This window comes from Pristiophorus japonicus, chromosome 7 (genome assembly GCF_044704955.1).
Source record: "Pristiophorus japonicus isolate sPriJap1 chromosome 7, sPriJap1.hap1, whole genome shotgun sequence".
In the NCBI taxonomy this organism is placed as follows: Eukaryota; Metazoa; Chordata; class Chondrichthyes; family Pristiophoridae; genus Pristiophorus; species Pristiophorus japonicus.
The window spans coordinates 136,377,046-136,395,340 of record NC_091983.1 but is presented as its reverse complement, the minus strand read 5'-3'; the positions used below and the strand labels follow the sequence as shown (position 1 = coordinate 136,395,340).

General features: G+C 43.5%; 1 protein-coding gene across 1 annotated transcript in view; it reads left to right on the top strand.

Annotated features, from left to right (window-relative positions):
• The window catches only part of frk (fyn-related Src family tyrosine kinase), a 174,131-nt gene that overhangs the window by 121,921 nt on the left and 33,915 nt on the right, over nt 1–18,295 (top strand). Inside the window, exon 2 of the mRNA XM_070885333.1 lies at nt 5,428–5,549. Within this exon, the coding sequence (XP_070741434.1) occupies nt 5,428–5,549 (122 nt within the window). The remainder of the gene's footprint in view (nt 1–5,427; nt 5,550–18,295) is intronic.

The window sequence follows — 18,295 nt, the reverse complement described above, 5'->3', positions numbered from 1 at the left end:
ACTGATGCAAAAACTGGCTCTCTACATTCGGCATTGGAGCTCGGAGCGACTGGCACTTGGCTTGAAAAGAGGAGAGCAACAAAGTTATTCTCAATTGACCATCTCTTATCCTTTGACTCTGTCCATTTTTTAAAATGATGCCTCTGTGACGTGCCTCGCGATGCTTTTCTATGTTAAAGGTGCTATATAAAGGCAAGTTGTTGCTGTGGGAGAGGAGGGAAACAACTAGGCAATGTAAAAGCATTTGGAATAAACCGAACCAAATTAAGAATTCTTGCGGCCCTGGATACCAAGAAAATTCAAGACCCCTTCACTCACCTTGCTCCCTTCTGATGGGATTATTAAATGCTATAATATTTTGATCCAGCAGTTGTGCGCTATAGTGAGTTTTACTGGGTACCCCATATTTGCCAGCTGCCCTGGGCACAGGCGTCATAGACCTGTGTGTCGATCTGCACCTGGGAATAAAAGCCCAAGATGTGTCCTGTTGTATGATGGAATCCAGTTCTAGTGATCAATTTGGAAAATTCCCCAATGGTCACTATAACTGAATTAATGAATAACAATTCAAAAGTGGCAGCCAAGCAATTATTCCCATTAAATTGGAGTTCAACTTTTAGGAAATCTTTGAATGCTGGCTTTTAACTTTTAATCAATGGCCTTTATGTAAATGCAATGGTTGTTTGTCGTGAAACAGCATTCGTATGTTGTATGAGCAGCTTCAGCACTGCAGCAGCTGTTTAAATGGTCTCTCTGCTGCACAAACTGTCAATACTGTAACCAAAAAAACAAAGCATGAACAATTAACGGATCACCACTTTCTTTCCAGCCCAAGCTAATTACTGTGACTGTCTTGCACTGACCAGTATAGCTGGTGGAGAACATGTAGGCTTAATGTAACTGAGTTTTGGCAAACAGGAAGTGTTCTCATTATGTCCATGTGATCACTTCGAGCATTGATTATTACAAGATGGTTTATGTACTCTCTCATTTTTGCAAGGGACCTGCATAATATATGTATGCCTGTAGCACTAGTGAATAATGGACCCTTCCTGCAATGCGGAAAAAACAGCAGCAACTTGCTATCACCAGTGAAGTCCTGTAATTACAGCTCTGTTAAGATTTCGTACAAGAACATACACTAGATTTTCCCATTCGTGTTGTAGTAACAGCAAAGTACATCCATCGGCAATATTCCAGTTGTGTCCTAACCATTGCTTTATAAAGGTTCAACATAACATCCCTGCTTTTGTAGTCAATACCTCTATTTCTGAAGTCCAGGATCGCATATGCATTGCTAACGACTCTCTCAATATGTTCTGCCGCCCTCAAAGATCTATGCACATGAACCTCCAGGTCCCTCTGTCCATGCACACTCTTTAGAATTGTGCCATTAAGTTTATATTGCTTCTAGCTATCCCTTCTGCAAAAATGCATCACCTCACACTTCTCTGTATTAAATTTCATCTGCCATTCTGCCAGCCTATCTCTGTCCTGTTGCAGTCAGTTGGTATCATCCTCACTCTTTGCCACATCTCCAAGTTTTGTATCATTAGTAAATTTTGAAATGTTACTCTGTATTCCAATATCCAAGTCAATATATATAAAATATATATGTATATAATATCAAAAAAGCAGTGGCCCTAGCTCTGACCCTTGGGGAACACCACTGTCTATCATCCTCCAGTCTGAAAAACAACCATTTACCACGACTCGCTGTTTTCTATCCTTAAGCCAATTTCTTATCCAAACTGACACTGACCCTCCTATTCCATGAACCTCAATTTTGTGAACCAGCCTTTTATGTGGCACTTTATCAAATGCCATCCTAAAATCCATATTGACAACATCCACTGCAATCTCTTCATCAACCCTCTCTGTTATTTCATCAAAAAATTCAATTCGATTAATCAAACACGATTTGCCTTTTACAAATCCATGCTGGCTTTCCTTAATTAACTTAAACCTCTCCAAGTGCCTGTTAATGTTTTCCCTGATTATTGTTTCTAAAAACGTACCCACCACTGATGATAAACTGATCAGTCTGTAGTTGCTAGGAATGTCCTTGCATCCTTTCTTGAACAAGGGTGTCACATTTGCCACTTTCCAATCCTCTGGCACCTCCCCCGTATCTAGGGAAGATTGGAAGATTATGGCAAGCCCTTCCGCTATCTCCACCCCCACTTCCCTTAGCAACCTGGGATGCAAGCCATCCAGACCAGGTGACTTATCCACTGTAAGCATAGCCAGCCTTTTCAGTGCATCCTGCCTATCAGTTTTCACCCCATCCATTACCTCTACCATCTCCGCTTTTACCGATATTTTGTCAGCATCCTCTTCCTTAGTAAACACCGATACAAAGTGCTCATTAAGTATTCTTGCCTTGCCCTGCGCCTCCAGACATATATCACCATCTTTGTCCCGAATAGGCCCCACCCTGCCTCTTACTTCCCGCGTACTATTTACATGCTGATAGAAGATTTTTGGGTCCCCTTTTATGCTAACTGCTTAACTGCCATTCTATTCTCATATTTTCTCTTTGCCAGTCTTATTTTCCTCTTCACTTCCCCTCTCAACTTATTGTATTTGACCTGGTTCTCGCTGACATGCATCATACACCTTTTTTTGTTTCATCATATTCTCTATCTCCCTCATCATCCAAGGAGCCCTGGCTTTGGTTCCGCTACCTTTCCCTCGTGTTGGAATGTATCGAGCCTGTATCTGAAACATCTGATCCTTAAAGATCATCCATTGTTCCGTTACAGTTTTTCCTGTCAATCTTTGGTTCCATTTTACCCTGGCTAAATCCCCTCTCATCCCATTGAAGTTAGCCCTCTTCCAATTTAGAAGTTCCACTTTAGATTGTTCCTTGCTCTTCTCCATTACTAACCTAAACATAATGATCACTCTTATCCAAGTATTCTCCCACAGACAATTAATTCAATTGGCCCACCTCAATCCCCAGCACCAGATCCAGCAATGCCTCCTTCCGATATATAATGCATAAGCAAAATACTGCAGATGCTGGAATCTGAAATGAAAACAGAAAATGCTAGAAATCTCAATGGGTCAGGCAGCATCTGTGGAGAGAAACAGAGTTAATGTTTCAGGTCGATAACCCTTCGTCAGAACTGGCAAAAGTTCAAAATTTAACAGATTCTTAAAGGAAGTGCAAGGGGCACTGAAAGGGGGAGGGGAGGAATCCCGTCTGAGGGAAGAGCAGAACTTCTTCAAGGTGGAGAGAAGAGAAGTGGCAATGAATTAAACACTAATACAAAAGCAAAATACTGTGGATGCTGACATCTGAAATAAAAACAGAAAATGCTGGAATTCTCAGTGGGTCAGGCAGCACCTGTGGAGAGAAACAGAGTTAACGTTTCAGGTCGATGACCCTCCTTCCTAGTCGGGCCGAGAACATACTGGTCAAGGAAGTTCTCCTGAAGACATTTCAGAAATTCCTCCAACTTTATTGCCAACCCACCTCCCTTTCCCCCCCCATCTTTTCTGAACACTTTGTATCCGTGAATATTAAGCGCCCAGTCTTTACCATTTTTAAGCCTCATTTCCGTTATTGCCACTACATCATATTCCGACACAACTTGTGCTTGTAGCTCACCAACCTTATTCACTTTGTGCATTTACATACATGCATTTTAACCCTGTCTTTGTATTCCTCATGTTCCTTCTTAGTCTGCTATCTAATATGGTACTACTTTTTTCTCTAGTACTATCCAACACATACACTTCTTTATGCACGCTATTCCTCTTTTCTATTTCTATATGCTGGTTCCCACAACCCTGCCAATTTAATTTGATGCTCATGTGTGGGGTTTTTGGTAGGAATCAAATAGGATGGATTTAGTCTAGCCAGTGTTGAGTTAAAAGAAGCCTTGTTAAAATACACTTGAAATTGGCCAAGCAGTCCGCGATGGTCAAGGATTAGAGCTGGGTATCATGTAGTCTAAATGTGGCAGTTAACTTCATGCCTATGAATGATTTTGCCAAAGGGAAGGATGTGGGGGGTGTGGGGAGGGTGGAAGGGGCCAAGGATGGAACTTTGGGGTATATCTTTGGCTGTTTTTGTGATGAGAAGGTTGTTTCCAGTGGGATTCTGCAGGACTCAGTACTAGGTCCCTTGATTTTTGTGGTATATATCAATGATTTAGACTTGAATATAGGGGGTCTGATTAAGAGGTATACGGATGTACAAAAATTAGCCGTGTGGTTTTGAGTGAGGAAGAAAACTGTAGACTGCACGAAGATATCAATGGACTAGTCAGGGGGGGGCAGAACAGTGGCAAATTGAATTCAATCCGGAGAAGTGTGAGGTAATACATTTGGGGAAGGCTAACAAGGCACGGGAATACACAATAAATGGTAGGATACTGAGAAGTGTAGAGGAACAGAGGGATCTTGGAGTGGATGTGCACAGATACCTGAAGGTTGCAGGATAGGTAGAAAAGGTGGTTATGAAGGCATTTGGGATACTTTCCTTTATTAGCCGAAGCATAGAATACAAGAGCAGGGATAAAATGCTTCAACTGTATTATATGCTAGTTAGGCCACACATAGAGTACTGCCTACAGTTCTGGTCACCACATTATAGGAAAGATGTGATTACACTAGAGAGGGTGCAGAGGAAATTTACTCGAATGTTGCCAGAACTGAAGAATTTTAGTTATGAGGAAAGGTTGGATAGGCTGGGGTTGTTTTCTTTGGAACAGAGGAGACTTAATTGAGGTGAATAACATTATGAGGGGCCTAGATAGAATTAATGTGGAATAGCTGTTTCCCCCAGCAGAGCGGTCAATAACCACGGGGCATAGATTTAAACTAATTGGTCGAAGGTTTAGAGGAGTTTGAGGGTGAATGTCTTCACCCTGAGGGTGGTGGAGGCCTGGAACTCTGCCTTAAAGGGTGTTAGAGACAGAAACCCTCATCGCATTTAAAAATACTTGGATATGCACTTGAAGTGATGTAACTGACAAGGCTATGGATCAAGATCTGGAAAGTGGGATTAGGCTGGATAGCTCTTTTTTGCCTGGCTCAGACATGATGGGCCAAATGGCCTCTTTCTGTGCCATAAATCTCTATGATTCTATCCAGTGTGTTTGTCCAGGGTTAGGAGGAAAGACTATTATAACAGATAGACTGGCTGCATTAGGACAAGTAGCAGTGCCACAGAGGTAGACCACAATAGAGAGATAGTGGAGAAAAATCGAATGGTTGAATGTGCCTAGGACTGAAGGCAAAAGAGTAGGGGAGGAAACTGCCACAAAAGAAAAGGCTGCTTTCTTTAAGCTGTTTGTTGCTCTGCTGATTTCCAGGTTAGCACAGGGAAGTTAAAAGTGGGATATATTGGTCTGTCTGTCTTGTTGCATACTGCCCTTACAATTCATATAAAAATATTTTTGTATTTTATTGCAGATGGTTCTTTGGAGGGATTAAACGAGTAGATGCAGAGAAACAGTTGTTGATGGCTGGGAATAGAAGTGGCTCCTTCATAATCCGAGAAAGTGAAAGCAAGATCGGTGACTTCTCACTGTCGGGTATATCTTTATGATATTTTGTGTTTTTATAAACACTGTTAATTTCAATATTGACCTACGTCTGTGGCTTTTCCGGAGTCTTGTTAAGTTATCTGCCTTGTCTTAGAAACATAGAAACATAGAAACATAGAAAATAGGTGCAGGAGTAGGCCATTCGGCCCTTCTAGCCTGCACTGCCATTCAATGAGTTCATGGCTGAACATGCAACTTCAGTACCCCATTCCTGCTTTCTCGCCATACCCCTTGATCCCCCTAGTAGTAAGGACTTCATCCAACTCCTTTTTGAATATATTTAGTGAATTGGCCTCAACAACTTTCTGTGGCAGAGAATTCCACAGGTTCACCACTCTCTGGGTGAAGAAGTTTCTCCTCATCTCGGTCCTAAATGGCTTACCCCTTATCCTTAGACTGTGATCCCTGGTTCTGGACTTCTCCAACATTGGGAACATTCTTCCTGCATCTAACCTGTCTAAACCCGTCAGAATTTCTATGAGGTCCCCTCTCATTCTTCTGAACTCCAGTGAATACAAGCCCAGTTGATCCAGTCTTTCTTGATAGGTCAGTCCCGCCATCCCGGGAATCACTCTGGTGAACCTTCACTGCACTCCCTCAATAGCAAGAATGACCTTCCTCAAGTTAGGAGACCAAAACTGTACACAATACTCCAGGTGTGGCCTCACCAAGGCCCTGTACAACTGTAGCAATACCTCCCTGTACTCAAATCCCCTCGCTATGAAGGCCAACATGCCATTTGCTTTCTTAACCGCCTGCTGTACCTGCATGCCAACCTTCAATGACTGATGTACCATGACACCCAGGTCTCGTTGCACCTCCCCTTTTCCTAATCTGTCACCATTCAGATAATAGTCTGTCTCTCTGTTTTTACCACCAAAGTGGATAACCTCACATTTATCCACATTATACTTCATCTGCCATGCATTTGCCCACTCACCTAACCTATCCAAGTCACTCTGCAGTCTCATAGCATCCTCCTCGCAGCTCACACTGCCACCCAACTTAGTGTCATCCACAAATTTGGAGATACTACATTTAATCCCCTCGTCTAAATCATTAATGTACAGTGTAAACAGCTGGGGCCCCAGCACAGAACCTTGCGGTACCCCACTAGTCACTGCCTGCCATTCTGAAAAGTCCCCATTTACTCCTACTCTTTGCTTCCTGTCTGACAATCAGTTCTCAATCCATGTCAGCACACTACCCCCAATCCCATGTGCTTTAACTTTGCACATTAATCTCTTGTGTGGGATCTTGTCAAAAGCCTTCTGAAAGTCCAAATATACCACATCAACTGGTTCTCCCTTGTCCACTCTACTGGAAACATCCTCAAAAAATTCCAGAAGATTTGTCAAGCATGATTTCCCTTTCACAAATCCATGCTGACTTGGACCTATCATGTCACCTCTTTCCAAATGCGCTGCTATGACATCCTTAATAATTGATTCCATCATTTTACCCACTACTGAGGTCAGGCTGACCGGTCTATAATTCCCTGTTTTCTCTCTCCCTCCTTTTTTAAAAAGTGGGGTTACATTGGCTACCCTCCACTCGATAGGAACTGATCCAGAGTCAATGGAATGTTGGAAAATGACTGTCAATGCATCCGCTATTTCCAAGGCCACCTCCTTAAGTACTCTGGGATGCAGTCCATCAGGCCCTGGTATCATTTGTTCAGATTTAGTCTCGAGTTGTCCAGCCTCCACTGAATTTTATTTTCGATTTCCATTTGTGAGTCTTACTGCATAGGATTCCTTGTTATGCCACTGAATACCATTCTGCTGTATCTTGGCCCTTACAAAGGGAGTGTCCACTCATTACTGAGACAGATGCACTGCTGGTTCACTGCATAAACCATTAACTCCACGACCACTGTACAGAAACATGATGTGCATGGTAATAACACATGCTTGAAGTTTGTGTTTGATTTTTTTATTGCTGCTGCTGTTGTTCTACTGGTTGACTGGTTGACGGATAATAAAGATGAAAGGTTGGCATTACAATGGAGTAAAGAACAAGGATAGAAATACATTCCCGCAAAACCTTTTGAGTCAGCAGTGTAGAAGACCTTACAATAGAATGAGGAAATTATATTCAGCTTATCAAACCGGCACCTTGCACAGATCACACCAAATATTTATTCTAATTGTATACCATCCATTTAATCTTCTGAGAGAAAGCTGTGATGCCAAAGGAATTGATCAAATCTCCAGAAAGTTATCCAGTCCCTGATCTTCACATTTAACCACCGACTGGTTGCTTTCCACAAATGCTAGTTCCTGTACTTTTGTGACAAAGGAAACATAATGGCCCTGAAATTCCCGCTTCTCCGGGTCCGTACGGAGTTCCTATGGACCCGGGAAGGCATCGGAAATGCTGATTTCCAACGCGCAATGCGCATGCGCTGGAAACCGGCATTTCCGATCTGTCAAATTTCTGGCTTGACAGATCGTAGTCAGATTTAGAGCGAGGACACTTGTAAGTGGAAATTTCTGATATTTACGTTTACAAATGTCCTCAAAAATTTTGCGCCTGAAAAAGCAGACGCATAGCCTACTTTTGCAGGCGCAAGTGTTTTAAAAAGCACAAAAACATCTAAAAATAAAGTTATTAAAACATACATTATTAAAAACCCTCTCCACAATGGTAAGTTTATTTAAAAAAATGTTTTAAAAAAATTGGGAAATTATTTTTTTTTAAGACATTAGTAACTTTAATTTAAATGAATGTAGTGTAATTATTTTCTATTTTTTATTAGTGTTTTGGGTGTTTGGGGCTGTGTTTTGGGTGTTTCGGGCTCTATCACAATCATAGTAATAGGAGTTTAGGACACTACGGAACTCCCATTACTATGATACCTTACCTGATTGGCTGCCCAGAGCCATGTGACTCCAGCTTGAGGCCTGCGCATGCGTCGACGTGCACGTGGTGCGACTGGCAGTCAGGAGAGGCCTCAGCATCGGAAAGTCGAAAGTGGGCAGCAGCTTAAGGTAGGTGTGTATTTTTTCTCTAAAATGCCCGCGGGAAGGCCAAAACGGAATTTCAGGGCCATTGTTCCCTTGGAGTATTTAATTATCCATATTTATATTTATCTCTACAACAATAAATTCTGCTCTAACTCTATACTTATCCAGTTCAATACTGCATTGCCTTTTCTGGGAGCCTGTTCCACTACTCTGGGAGGAGAATTTCCCTAGTTTTGTTCATTTTGTATGCGTGTCTCTGGTCTGCACTGCCAGGTCCTTTGAAAAAAAATCTTTTAATTGTAGAAACGTTAGGGTTGGATATTTGGCTCGTTGTCACTTCTGTTTGCACCCTGGAGGGGTGGAAATGGCGGCGGTAAGCTCTTCCGGGCAGGCAGCCAGCTTCTAGCGACCTGCTGGGATTTTCGGTGCCGGTTTTGGTGGGGTACGGAGCATTACCGGCGAAAGAGGCGAGCCGGTGTGCAACGCCCCTGGTTGTGACACCAGCTCAATTTTTGCCTCCCGCCCAATCTCTAGTGCTCCATAGAGCGACGGGCTGGGACAATCTGTGAAAGCGGGAGGTCCGAGCTGTAGCGGCTACAGTGAGGTAAGTAAATTGACCTCAGGTAAGTGTGATTGCTTTTTTATGCAATTTATGTTGTGGTGGCATGAGTTATTTTTTGGGACTGTTTTTGGTGGGACTTTTTCAGGATTTTTTTTTCTCCCCAGGCCTCTCTCAGAGCGCTCCGAGGCCTGCTGTTTAGTTCGGGATTTTCGCATGCTAAGCCAGTCTCGTGCAACGCCTCCCTTAGCCCTCTGCCCCACACGCAGGACCTAGCTGTCGAATTTTGCTGACTAAGGCGCACATTGTTCCCAGATGCAAACTTTACTGCCCCGCTGCTATTACCGCCCCAAAATGAGCAGAGCCGAAAATCCAGTCTGTTAGTTTCTTAACGGAGGCATTATTTTCACATTCAGTCAATGCACACTGTAGCAAAAGTGAGGTGCTAAATGTGTTTGATATTCTGTGTTCTGTTCCTTCAGCTGTAATTCTTTGGAATTTTCAACTTGTGAAAATTTACATTTTCTATGTAGAGACTTTGCAGGAACTAAAAGTCAAGCAATGGGATTAGAGGTGACATATATTGTAGGTAAATTTTACATGAAATCCTGGGCTTGGGAGAATGATTCCAAAGCGATGACTGTGTGCTACTCCCTTTAGCTCATTTAGAGGCCAAATCAGTAAAAGAAACCCAGTCTTCTGCCTTTACACAGAAGACCTACTCTTTCTTTTCTGTATTGACTGCTGTAACAGTGCTGCAGGAGCCTGGAGGTAAATCCAGATTAAGATTTTTCTTAATGCTTCATAGAATTTTAGCTTCTAATTGAATGACAGGACCGTGGTGGGGGATGCAATAATGGTTTTAGTAGTCCACAAAATTGAGGCTGGACTGGTCCCATGTATGCTTACACTCAATGTACCCGCTAAGGTGCATGTGCGCGCGGTTGCGTAGTAATTTGAAAGGACCTGCACAGGCCGCTCACCAGCTTTTACATTGTAGATACTGCACAAGCGCAGAACTTTAAAGGGGCTGCGAATGAAAAGAAACTGACTGCGCAAGTACAACTTACAGGGAACGTTGCTTACATTGTGATGCTATTTTAAGCATACTGATTGATGTGCTGAACGAGCACAGCATGTTTAGAACAACAACAACAACTACTTGTATTTATATCGCACCTTTAATGTATAAAAACATCCCAAGGCGCTTCACAGGAGTATTATAAGACAGAATTTGACAGCAAACTACATAAGGAGATAATGGGGCAGATGACCAAAAACTTGGTCAAAGAGTTAGCTTTTAATCATAGAATCATAGAAAATCATAGAAATTTGCAGCACAGAAGGAGGCCATTCGGCCCATCGTGCTCCCGCTGGCCGACAAAGAGCTATCCAGCCTCGTCCCACTTTCCAGCTCTTGGTCTGTAGCCTGGCAGGTTACGACACTTCAAGTGCATATCCAAGTACCTTTTAAATGGTATGAGAGTTTCTGCCTCTTCCACCCTTTCAGGCAGTGAGTTCCAGACCCCCATCACCCTCTGGGTGAAAAAAAATCTCCTCAAATCCCCTCTAACCTTCCTACTACTTACTTTAAATCTCTGTCCCCTGGTTATTGAGCCCTCTGCTAAGGGGAATAGATCCTTCCTATCCACTCTATCTAGACCCCTCATAATTTTATATACCTCACTTCGGTCTCCCCTCAGCCTCCTCTGTTCCAAAGAAAACAACTCCAGCCTATCCAATCTTTCCTCATAGCTAAATTTCTCCAATCCAGGCAACATCCTCGTAAATCTCCTCTGTCCCCTCTCTAGTGCAATACATCTTTCCTGCAATGTGATGACCAGAACTGCACGCAGTACTCTAGCTGTTGCCTAACTAGTGTTTTATACAGTTCAAGCATAACCGCCTTGCTCTTATATTCTATGCCTTGGCTAATAAAGGCAAGTATCTCCTATCTGTGGACATGCATTCCAGGATCCCTCTGTTCCTTTACACATCTCCGTGTCCTACCATTTATTGTGTATTCTCTTGCCTTGTTAGCCCTCTGTTAGATCTCTTAAATTCCAATGAAATACGAACTCCGATTGTAGTTTTAATGTCACTTTATATTGGCAGCAGTAACAAGCTTCTGGCTTTAAGCCAGGCCTTTGTCCTTCTGAGACCACATGGTCAAAATGGCTGTATTTATACCGGGTTCAATTTACAGAAAAGAACTCGCCTTCTTTGACCTTATTGGCTCAATTAATAGTCTTTTAACCTTTTAATTGGCTCGCTACCCAAGGTCCTAAAATGTCGTTGATTGATGACTTAATGCAACATGCTCCCACTCACGTAGCATCTCTGACTTGGTGTCTGTGAATTTTCATAGCCTGTCTAAATGCAGCCTGTTTGAATTCTCTATCAATCCCCCCTTTGATTCTTTCACAAACTGAATCATAAAACATCAGGTATCACTGGTTAAACATTCTGCAAAATAATTTCATACATGTTAATAGAATTTCCTTCCAAAATTTGTTGATGTGTTTCGCCACATGTCCGGATTAGTAGCTTCCACACAAATTTACACCAACCCGAGTTCCATCGTGGCCACAATGGAAGTCTGGTTTTAGTAGGTTAATTAACCTTATTCCAAATTAATCCAAATCAATATCTTAATTCAACCAGTAAACAACCTTCCCTGAAGCATAACATACCTCTGTGTCATGTACAGACGGTCTGCTGGGACCTGCAAGGTGTCTCACCTGCGGGACAGCAGCTACAGCCGCCTGGTCGCAATAACATTTAATCAACATAAACAAACAATATAAAAGTAAAACAATTACAACAAATAGAATTAAACCTTCCACCAATGAAGTTCCTATTGAACCTAGCCATTCAGTGGCTCCACTCCACAAAGTGAATGATGGGGGTTGCTTAAGTTTTTCTACCTCCTTTTGGATATGCTCCGCTAAGTGGGAAATTTCTTGGGATCTATCTGGGATATATGTGCAACACTCAGTTCCGAGTAGGGCGCAAGTACCTTCCTTTTCAGCCAGGATGTAATAAAGGGCCAGTCTATTCTGTAGGGCTACTGTGCAGATTGCTACCATTTCTGCATTGATTTTAACTAGGGCCTCTGAGGTATCATTGGCTATCCGTTCCACAACGGATGCCATGTTAATGGATTCCCTTGCCAGTCTGGCGGTCCCATACCTGGGGATCATAATGGCAAAGAACCTCTCTGTTTCTGTGATAGCTCTCTTAGGACGGTGTAAATGTTCCGACAGTGACTTTATATGATACATATAAGGCACAATGTAGGCTAAATAGCAGGATCCTGTCCAATTCTGGGGTAGCTAAGGGTAGCCTTTGTGGCCACACACCCAATAGGTGCCATTATAGGCAATGAATGTTAGCTGTTTCTTTGTCAGCAACACTCCGGGGCCTGTCCAGGCTTTTCCATCTGTTTTATTCAGAATCCCCGTTACGTTAAGAATTCCCACATCAGCCCAGATTGGACGGTTCCGAGGGTTGATTATATTATAATTCCGGGAGCAGTTACTATACCCCATATTTTGGCCTCCTTTGATGTTTCGAATCAGACAGACCAATTCCCCCGGTCTTCCTATTCCCGTTGTATTAGTGATAACAAAAAATGAGGGCCATTTGGAATTATTGTACCACGGCTGGTATCCCCCTTCAAAGGTAGTCAGATTGTAACCTGCTGACTTCCATTTACGTGCCCAGTTTTTGGTATCCTGAAATGCCTTGCCTGTTTTGTTTTGATTAATTATCCACTCAGCCATTTCCGAGATATTCAAGGGAACTGGCCTCAAGGGAATCCCTCCCTTTGAGTGAATAGGAATATGCGTACACACCCAACAACTAGAAATGTTACCTTGTTTGGCATAAATGTATGACAAAAATAAAAAGGTATTTACATGTAATTCCCTTGCTACCCTACTATTTCCCTTTGGTGCAGAGGGTCGGCTAGTAAGAAGTAGGCCTGTGCCTAAAATACCTACAATCAATAATGCAGTAAATTTATACATTTTGGCAAAAAGTAATTGTCCTTATTAGATTTCAGCTTCAGTTACAGGTGCTCATTTAACGTGTGAAGCGTGGATCCAGGCTTTCTTTCCTTGGACTTTAACAGCTGCCTGGGTGGTCAATAACACTTGCTAAGGTCCCTCCCACTTGGCACCCAAAGGTTCTTTATGCAACTTTTTCACATACACCCAGACTCCCGGGATGATGTCGTGTCCTCCTTCGGGTGGATTACCCCAAGCTGCCGATACCTGTCGGGAAACAGAACTAGTAGCATTGGTTAAGTTCTGACAGTATGATAACAAAGTGTCACTCATTAAGTGAACATCAGCTTTCCGCAAATCGATAGTTCCTGGCAGCAACATGGATCTTCCTGTTATAATTTCAAATGGGCTAATACCTGTAGTTCTGTTTGGGGTTGCCCTAATGCTACATGGCACTATTAGTAGTGCCTGGGGCCATGGTGTTCCTTCTTGGTGATATTTGGCAAGCCGTTGTTTCAGAGTTCGATTCATTCGTTCGACTTGTCCTGATGATTGTGGATGATAAGGACAGTGTAAATCCCACGTAATGTTCATTAACCTACAGACTTCTTGGCAGACAGCACCTGTGAAGTGTGTTCCCTGATCTGAGTCAATGCTACTCGGGACTCCCCATCGGGGAATGTAATCCTTACACAAGACCTTTGCCATGCTATTGGCTGTGGCTCTTTTAGTTGGGACAGCTTCTACCCATCTAGAGAATCTGTCGACCATGACAAGAATGTTAGTGTATCCTTGGCATGAAGGAAGAGATATACAATCAACCTGCAGATGCTGGAATGGTCCGACAGGGACAGGGGGCCTCAGTTGGGGCATTACTGTGATGGGTTCAGAATTATTTTTCTGGCAGACCACACAGCGGTCTGTTACCAGCTGGGCATGATTTTAAATCCCTGACCCCACCAACTTTTATGGAACCGTGCTGTCATCTGTTGTGAGGCCAAGTGTCCCCCCGCGTGGATCTGTTGGGCTAAAAAAGGCATAAGCGCTTGTGGCGTGACTGGCTTGTTGGTAACTCTTTGTCTCCAGACACCATCTTCACATAGCTTAATTCCTGCCTCAATCCATGTCTATTTTTCCTCTCGGGAGCACTCACCTTGCATTGTTTGAAGGTCTCGTGTCAGAGTCCTGAGTGCTTTCAATCTGCACATCTGTGTTGGTTCTTCTGGAGGAACGCCCTGTGAGGCGGCATCTTTAGCTGCCTGGTCGGCTAGGGCATTTCCCTGTGCTTCTGTGGTATTTTCCTTGGTATGGGCCTTACACTTCAGGATGGACACTTCCTGAGGTAATTGTATGGCCTCCAGTAAGTCTCGGACTTCTTTTCCATTTCGGATAGGTGTACCAGTAACAGTGAGGAATCCTCTTTTCCGCCAAACAGACCAAAGTCGTGAGCGACTCCAAAAGCATAACGCGAATCTGTGTAGACATTAGCTGTCTGTCCTTCCTCTATTCGACATGCTTCTGACAAGGCCCGTAACTTGGCCTGTTGTGCTGACGATCCTGAGGGTAAATATCCTTTTGCCACTACCTCATATAAGGTTGTAACTGCCCATCCTGCTTTTCTGGTACCATTGTCAACAAAGGAGGAACCATCTGTAAACAGGATGAGGTCTGGGTTGTGCAGAGGCTCCTCTGCTGCTAAGGCTGCTTCTTCTGTTTCTTTTAAAATCTCCACGCAGTCATGCTCTTCACATTCTCCCCCCTCTTGCTCCCTCGATTCTGACATAGGGAGCATAGTTGCGGGATTAACCGGGCTGGCCCGGACGATATGGAGATTAGGAGCTTCCAAAACTGCTGTCCATCTAGCTGCCGTCACCTGAGACATTCTATTCATAGACAGCAAAACATGTACGGTGTGGAGACACTTGACAATCAGCTTTTGGTCGAGGACTAGACCCACAGTGATCATTACCGCTCGATATGTAGCTTCCATAGCCCTTAGGCAACTTCCTCATCCGAGGGCTACCGCATTCAGTTTTGCCGAATAATAGCCAATAGGTCTTTGCCGATCCCCATTTTCTTGTGTCAGTATAGCTGTCATATACCCTTCTTTCTCATGGACAAACAGGGTAAATGGCTTACCACTGTCGGGGATTCCCAGAGCCGGTGCCGAACACAAAGCCTTTTTCAAACTCAGGAAGGCCTCTTGCTGTTCCTTAGTGAGGGTGATGGCTTCTTTCGAGGCACGTTTCCCCTTTAAAATATCATTCAGTGGCTGAGCAAGCTGTGTGAAGGAATCAATCCAATTTCTGTTAAAGTTACACAATCCCAAAAAAGACCTTAGTTCCTGAATAGTGGTGGGGTTTTTAGCAGCCCGAGTGGCTGCAGTTCTATCCTGGATAAGTTCTCTCTTTCCTTGTGAAATCTTTTGTCCCAGGTGTACAACCTCTTCTTGGGATATTTGTGCTTTGTCGATGCTGGCTTTATGTCCTTTCAGCCGAAGGTGGTCCAGCAAAGCTCGTAAATCTTGTTCATGCTGTTCTTCCGTGTTTGAAGCTAGCAAGATATCGTCGACATATTGGATGACTGTGGATGACAGGGGAGGTAATTCTCGCAAATGGCTTTGTAAAGCCATGTGGAATACCGTAGGGCTGTTGTGGAAACCCTGCGGTAACCGGGTCCAAGTATACTGTTGTCCTTGGACCATGAAAGCAAACCACTGTCGAACCTCCGGTGCCAGAGGCACCGACCAAAATCCGTTGGCCATATCTATAACCGAGAAATATTTATGTTCCGGTTTGAGGGCATAAAAATGGTGGAGGGATCTGCGACCAAAGGAGCTTTTTGATCAATACACTGGTTAGCTTTCCTATAATCGACAGTCAAACGCCAAGTCTCATTAGATTTCTGTACCGGCCACACGGAGCTATTGGAGGAGCTATGCGTTTTAATAAGCACCCCTTGTTTCTCCAATTGCTGAATAACCGGTAAGATTCCTGCGATGGCAGTTGGACTGATGGGATACTGTTTAGTGCATGGAGGCTTGGTCCCGGTAAATGACGCAGGCTCCATCTGGAGTAGGCCACAATCGTTCTTATCTTTAGCCCATATCGGGTGTTCCTTCAATTCTTCTTTCTTCAAAGTTCTAATTGACTATGTCACCCGACCATCCTCGAAATGCAACGATGAATCTATTTGGATTAGAACGTCCATTCCCAAAAGGGGTTGATCTACTGGTCCTATCCAGACCGGCGTGGTTAGTTCATGTGGACCCAGCCCGATAAGTACCGGTGTTGTCCTTTTAATTTCCATTTTATGGCTCCCAACTCCATAGGCTGTACGTGCCCTACCATCCAACGGCAAAAAGTCTCCATATTGTAGGGATAAGCATGTTAATTCCACCCCTGTGTCTAAAAGACAGTCCACATCCTTATCGCCCACCCTCACAGTTATATATAGCCCATCTCCCCTTTGTTGTATTAGTGCGAGGAGGGGGGCCAGGGTGGGCTCTAATCATTTTTTGCTATCCCAAGTAACTCCTTCTGTTGTTGTATTGTCAGTCGCTTAGATGCTTCTCTGAGGTCGTTATCTTGTGACAAGCCTGGTTTGTTGGCTGAATTGTATCCCTGGCTGCGTCCTCTTCCCCAGCCACAACCTTTCTGTTTTGCCCTGCACCTTCTTTCCCACAATAATGACATTTTCCGGGTAATTTTCCTAATGACTGTTTATCGGAATCCTGGGATTTCCATCCCATAGCCTGTACAGCTCGGACTTTAGCTCCCATATCCCAACCTAATTGGTTACATCGATCCACCAATGCTGCAAAGGTAGTTCCTCTACCTTCCCAGTCCGGTAACACTACCTTAAGCATTTTGGACAGTTCTGGCTTTAGACCTGCCATGAAAGCTGCTTACAGGGGTCCAAACACTTGTTCATCCATTTCCTCATCCGTATTATTCATACCCGAATGTTCTAGCCACGTGCATCTAAACCGCCTGTCATACTCCAGGACTTCCTCTGTTCCTTTCTGTTGGCAGGCTGCAATTTTTCCACAGTCTGTCTTAGCTGGACTGAAGGCTTGCAAGCCAGTGTTTAATCGCCTCCCATCCTGCGTCTAATTCTTGCTCATCCTGCTCCAAAGCTTCTTCGACCTTGTCGTGCAATTTTCTTCCCTGTGTTTTTGGCACCATTATGGTCAAAATTTGCACTCCGTCCCAGGGATGAAGTTGATATATATTTCTTAAGTGGTCCAATTGGTCCCACGTTTTTACTCCCCCTTTCTTTGGATTGGGCAATTCCTCTTGCTCTTAATGTATTTATAAAACATCTTTGGGTCTTCCTTGATTTTACTTGCCAATATTTTTTCATGCTCTCTCTTTGCTTTCCTAATTTCCTTTTTAATTTCACCCCTGCATTTTCTATACTCCTCTAAGGTTTCTGTAGTATTGAGCCCTCGGTATTGGTCATAAGCCTTCCTTTTTGTCTTTATCCTACCCTATAGGCCCCTTGACATCCAGGGGGCTCTGGATTTTTTAGACCCACCCATTTTCTTTAAGGGAACATACTTGCTCTGAACCCTCAAGATCTCCTCCTAAATGCCTCCCACTGTTCTGACACTGATTTACCTTCAAGTAGCTGTTTCCAGTCCACTTTGGCTGAATCACATCTCAGCTTAGCAAAATTAGTTTTTTGCCAATTTAGAACTTTTATTCCTGGTCTATCTTTGTCCTTTTCCATAACTACCCTAAATCTAACTGAATTATAATCACTACTACCAAAATGCTCTCCAACGGATACCCCTTCCACCTGTCCAGCTTTTGATAAGGTCCCACATGGTAGACTGGTCATGAAGGTTAAAGCCCATGGGATACAGGGCAAAGTATCAAATTTGATCCAAAATTGGCTTGGAGGTAGGAAGCATAGGGTAATGGATGTTTTTGTGACTGGAAGGATGTTTCCAGTGGGGTTCCGCAGGGCTCAGTACTGGGACCCTTGCTTTTTGTGGTATATATCAACGATTTAGATTTGAATATAGGGAGTATGATTAAGAAGTTTGCAGATGACACTAAAATTGGCTGTGTGGTTGGTAATGAAGAAGTGGGCTGTAGGAGGATATCAATCTACTGGTCAGGTGGGCAGAGCAGTGGCAAATGGAATTTAATTCAGAGAAGTGTGTGGTGATGCACTCACTTGGGAGGG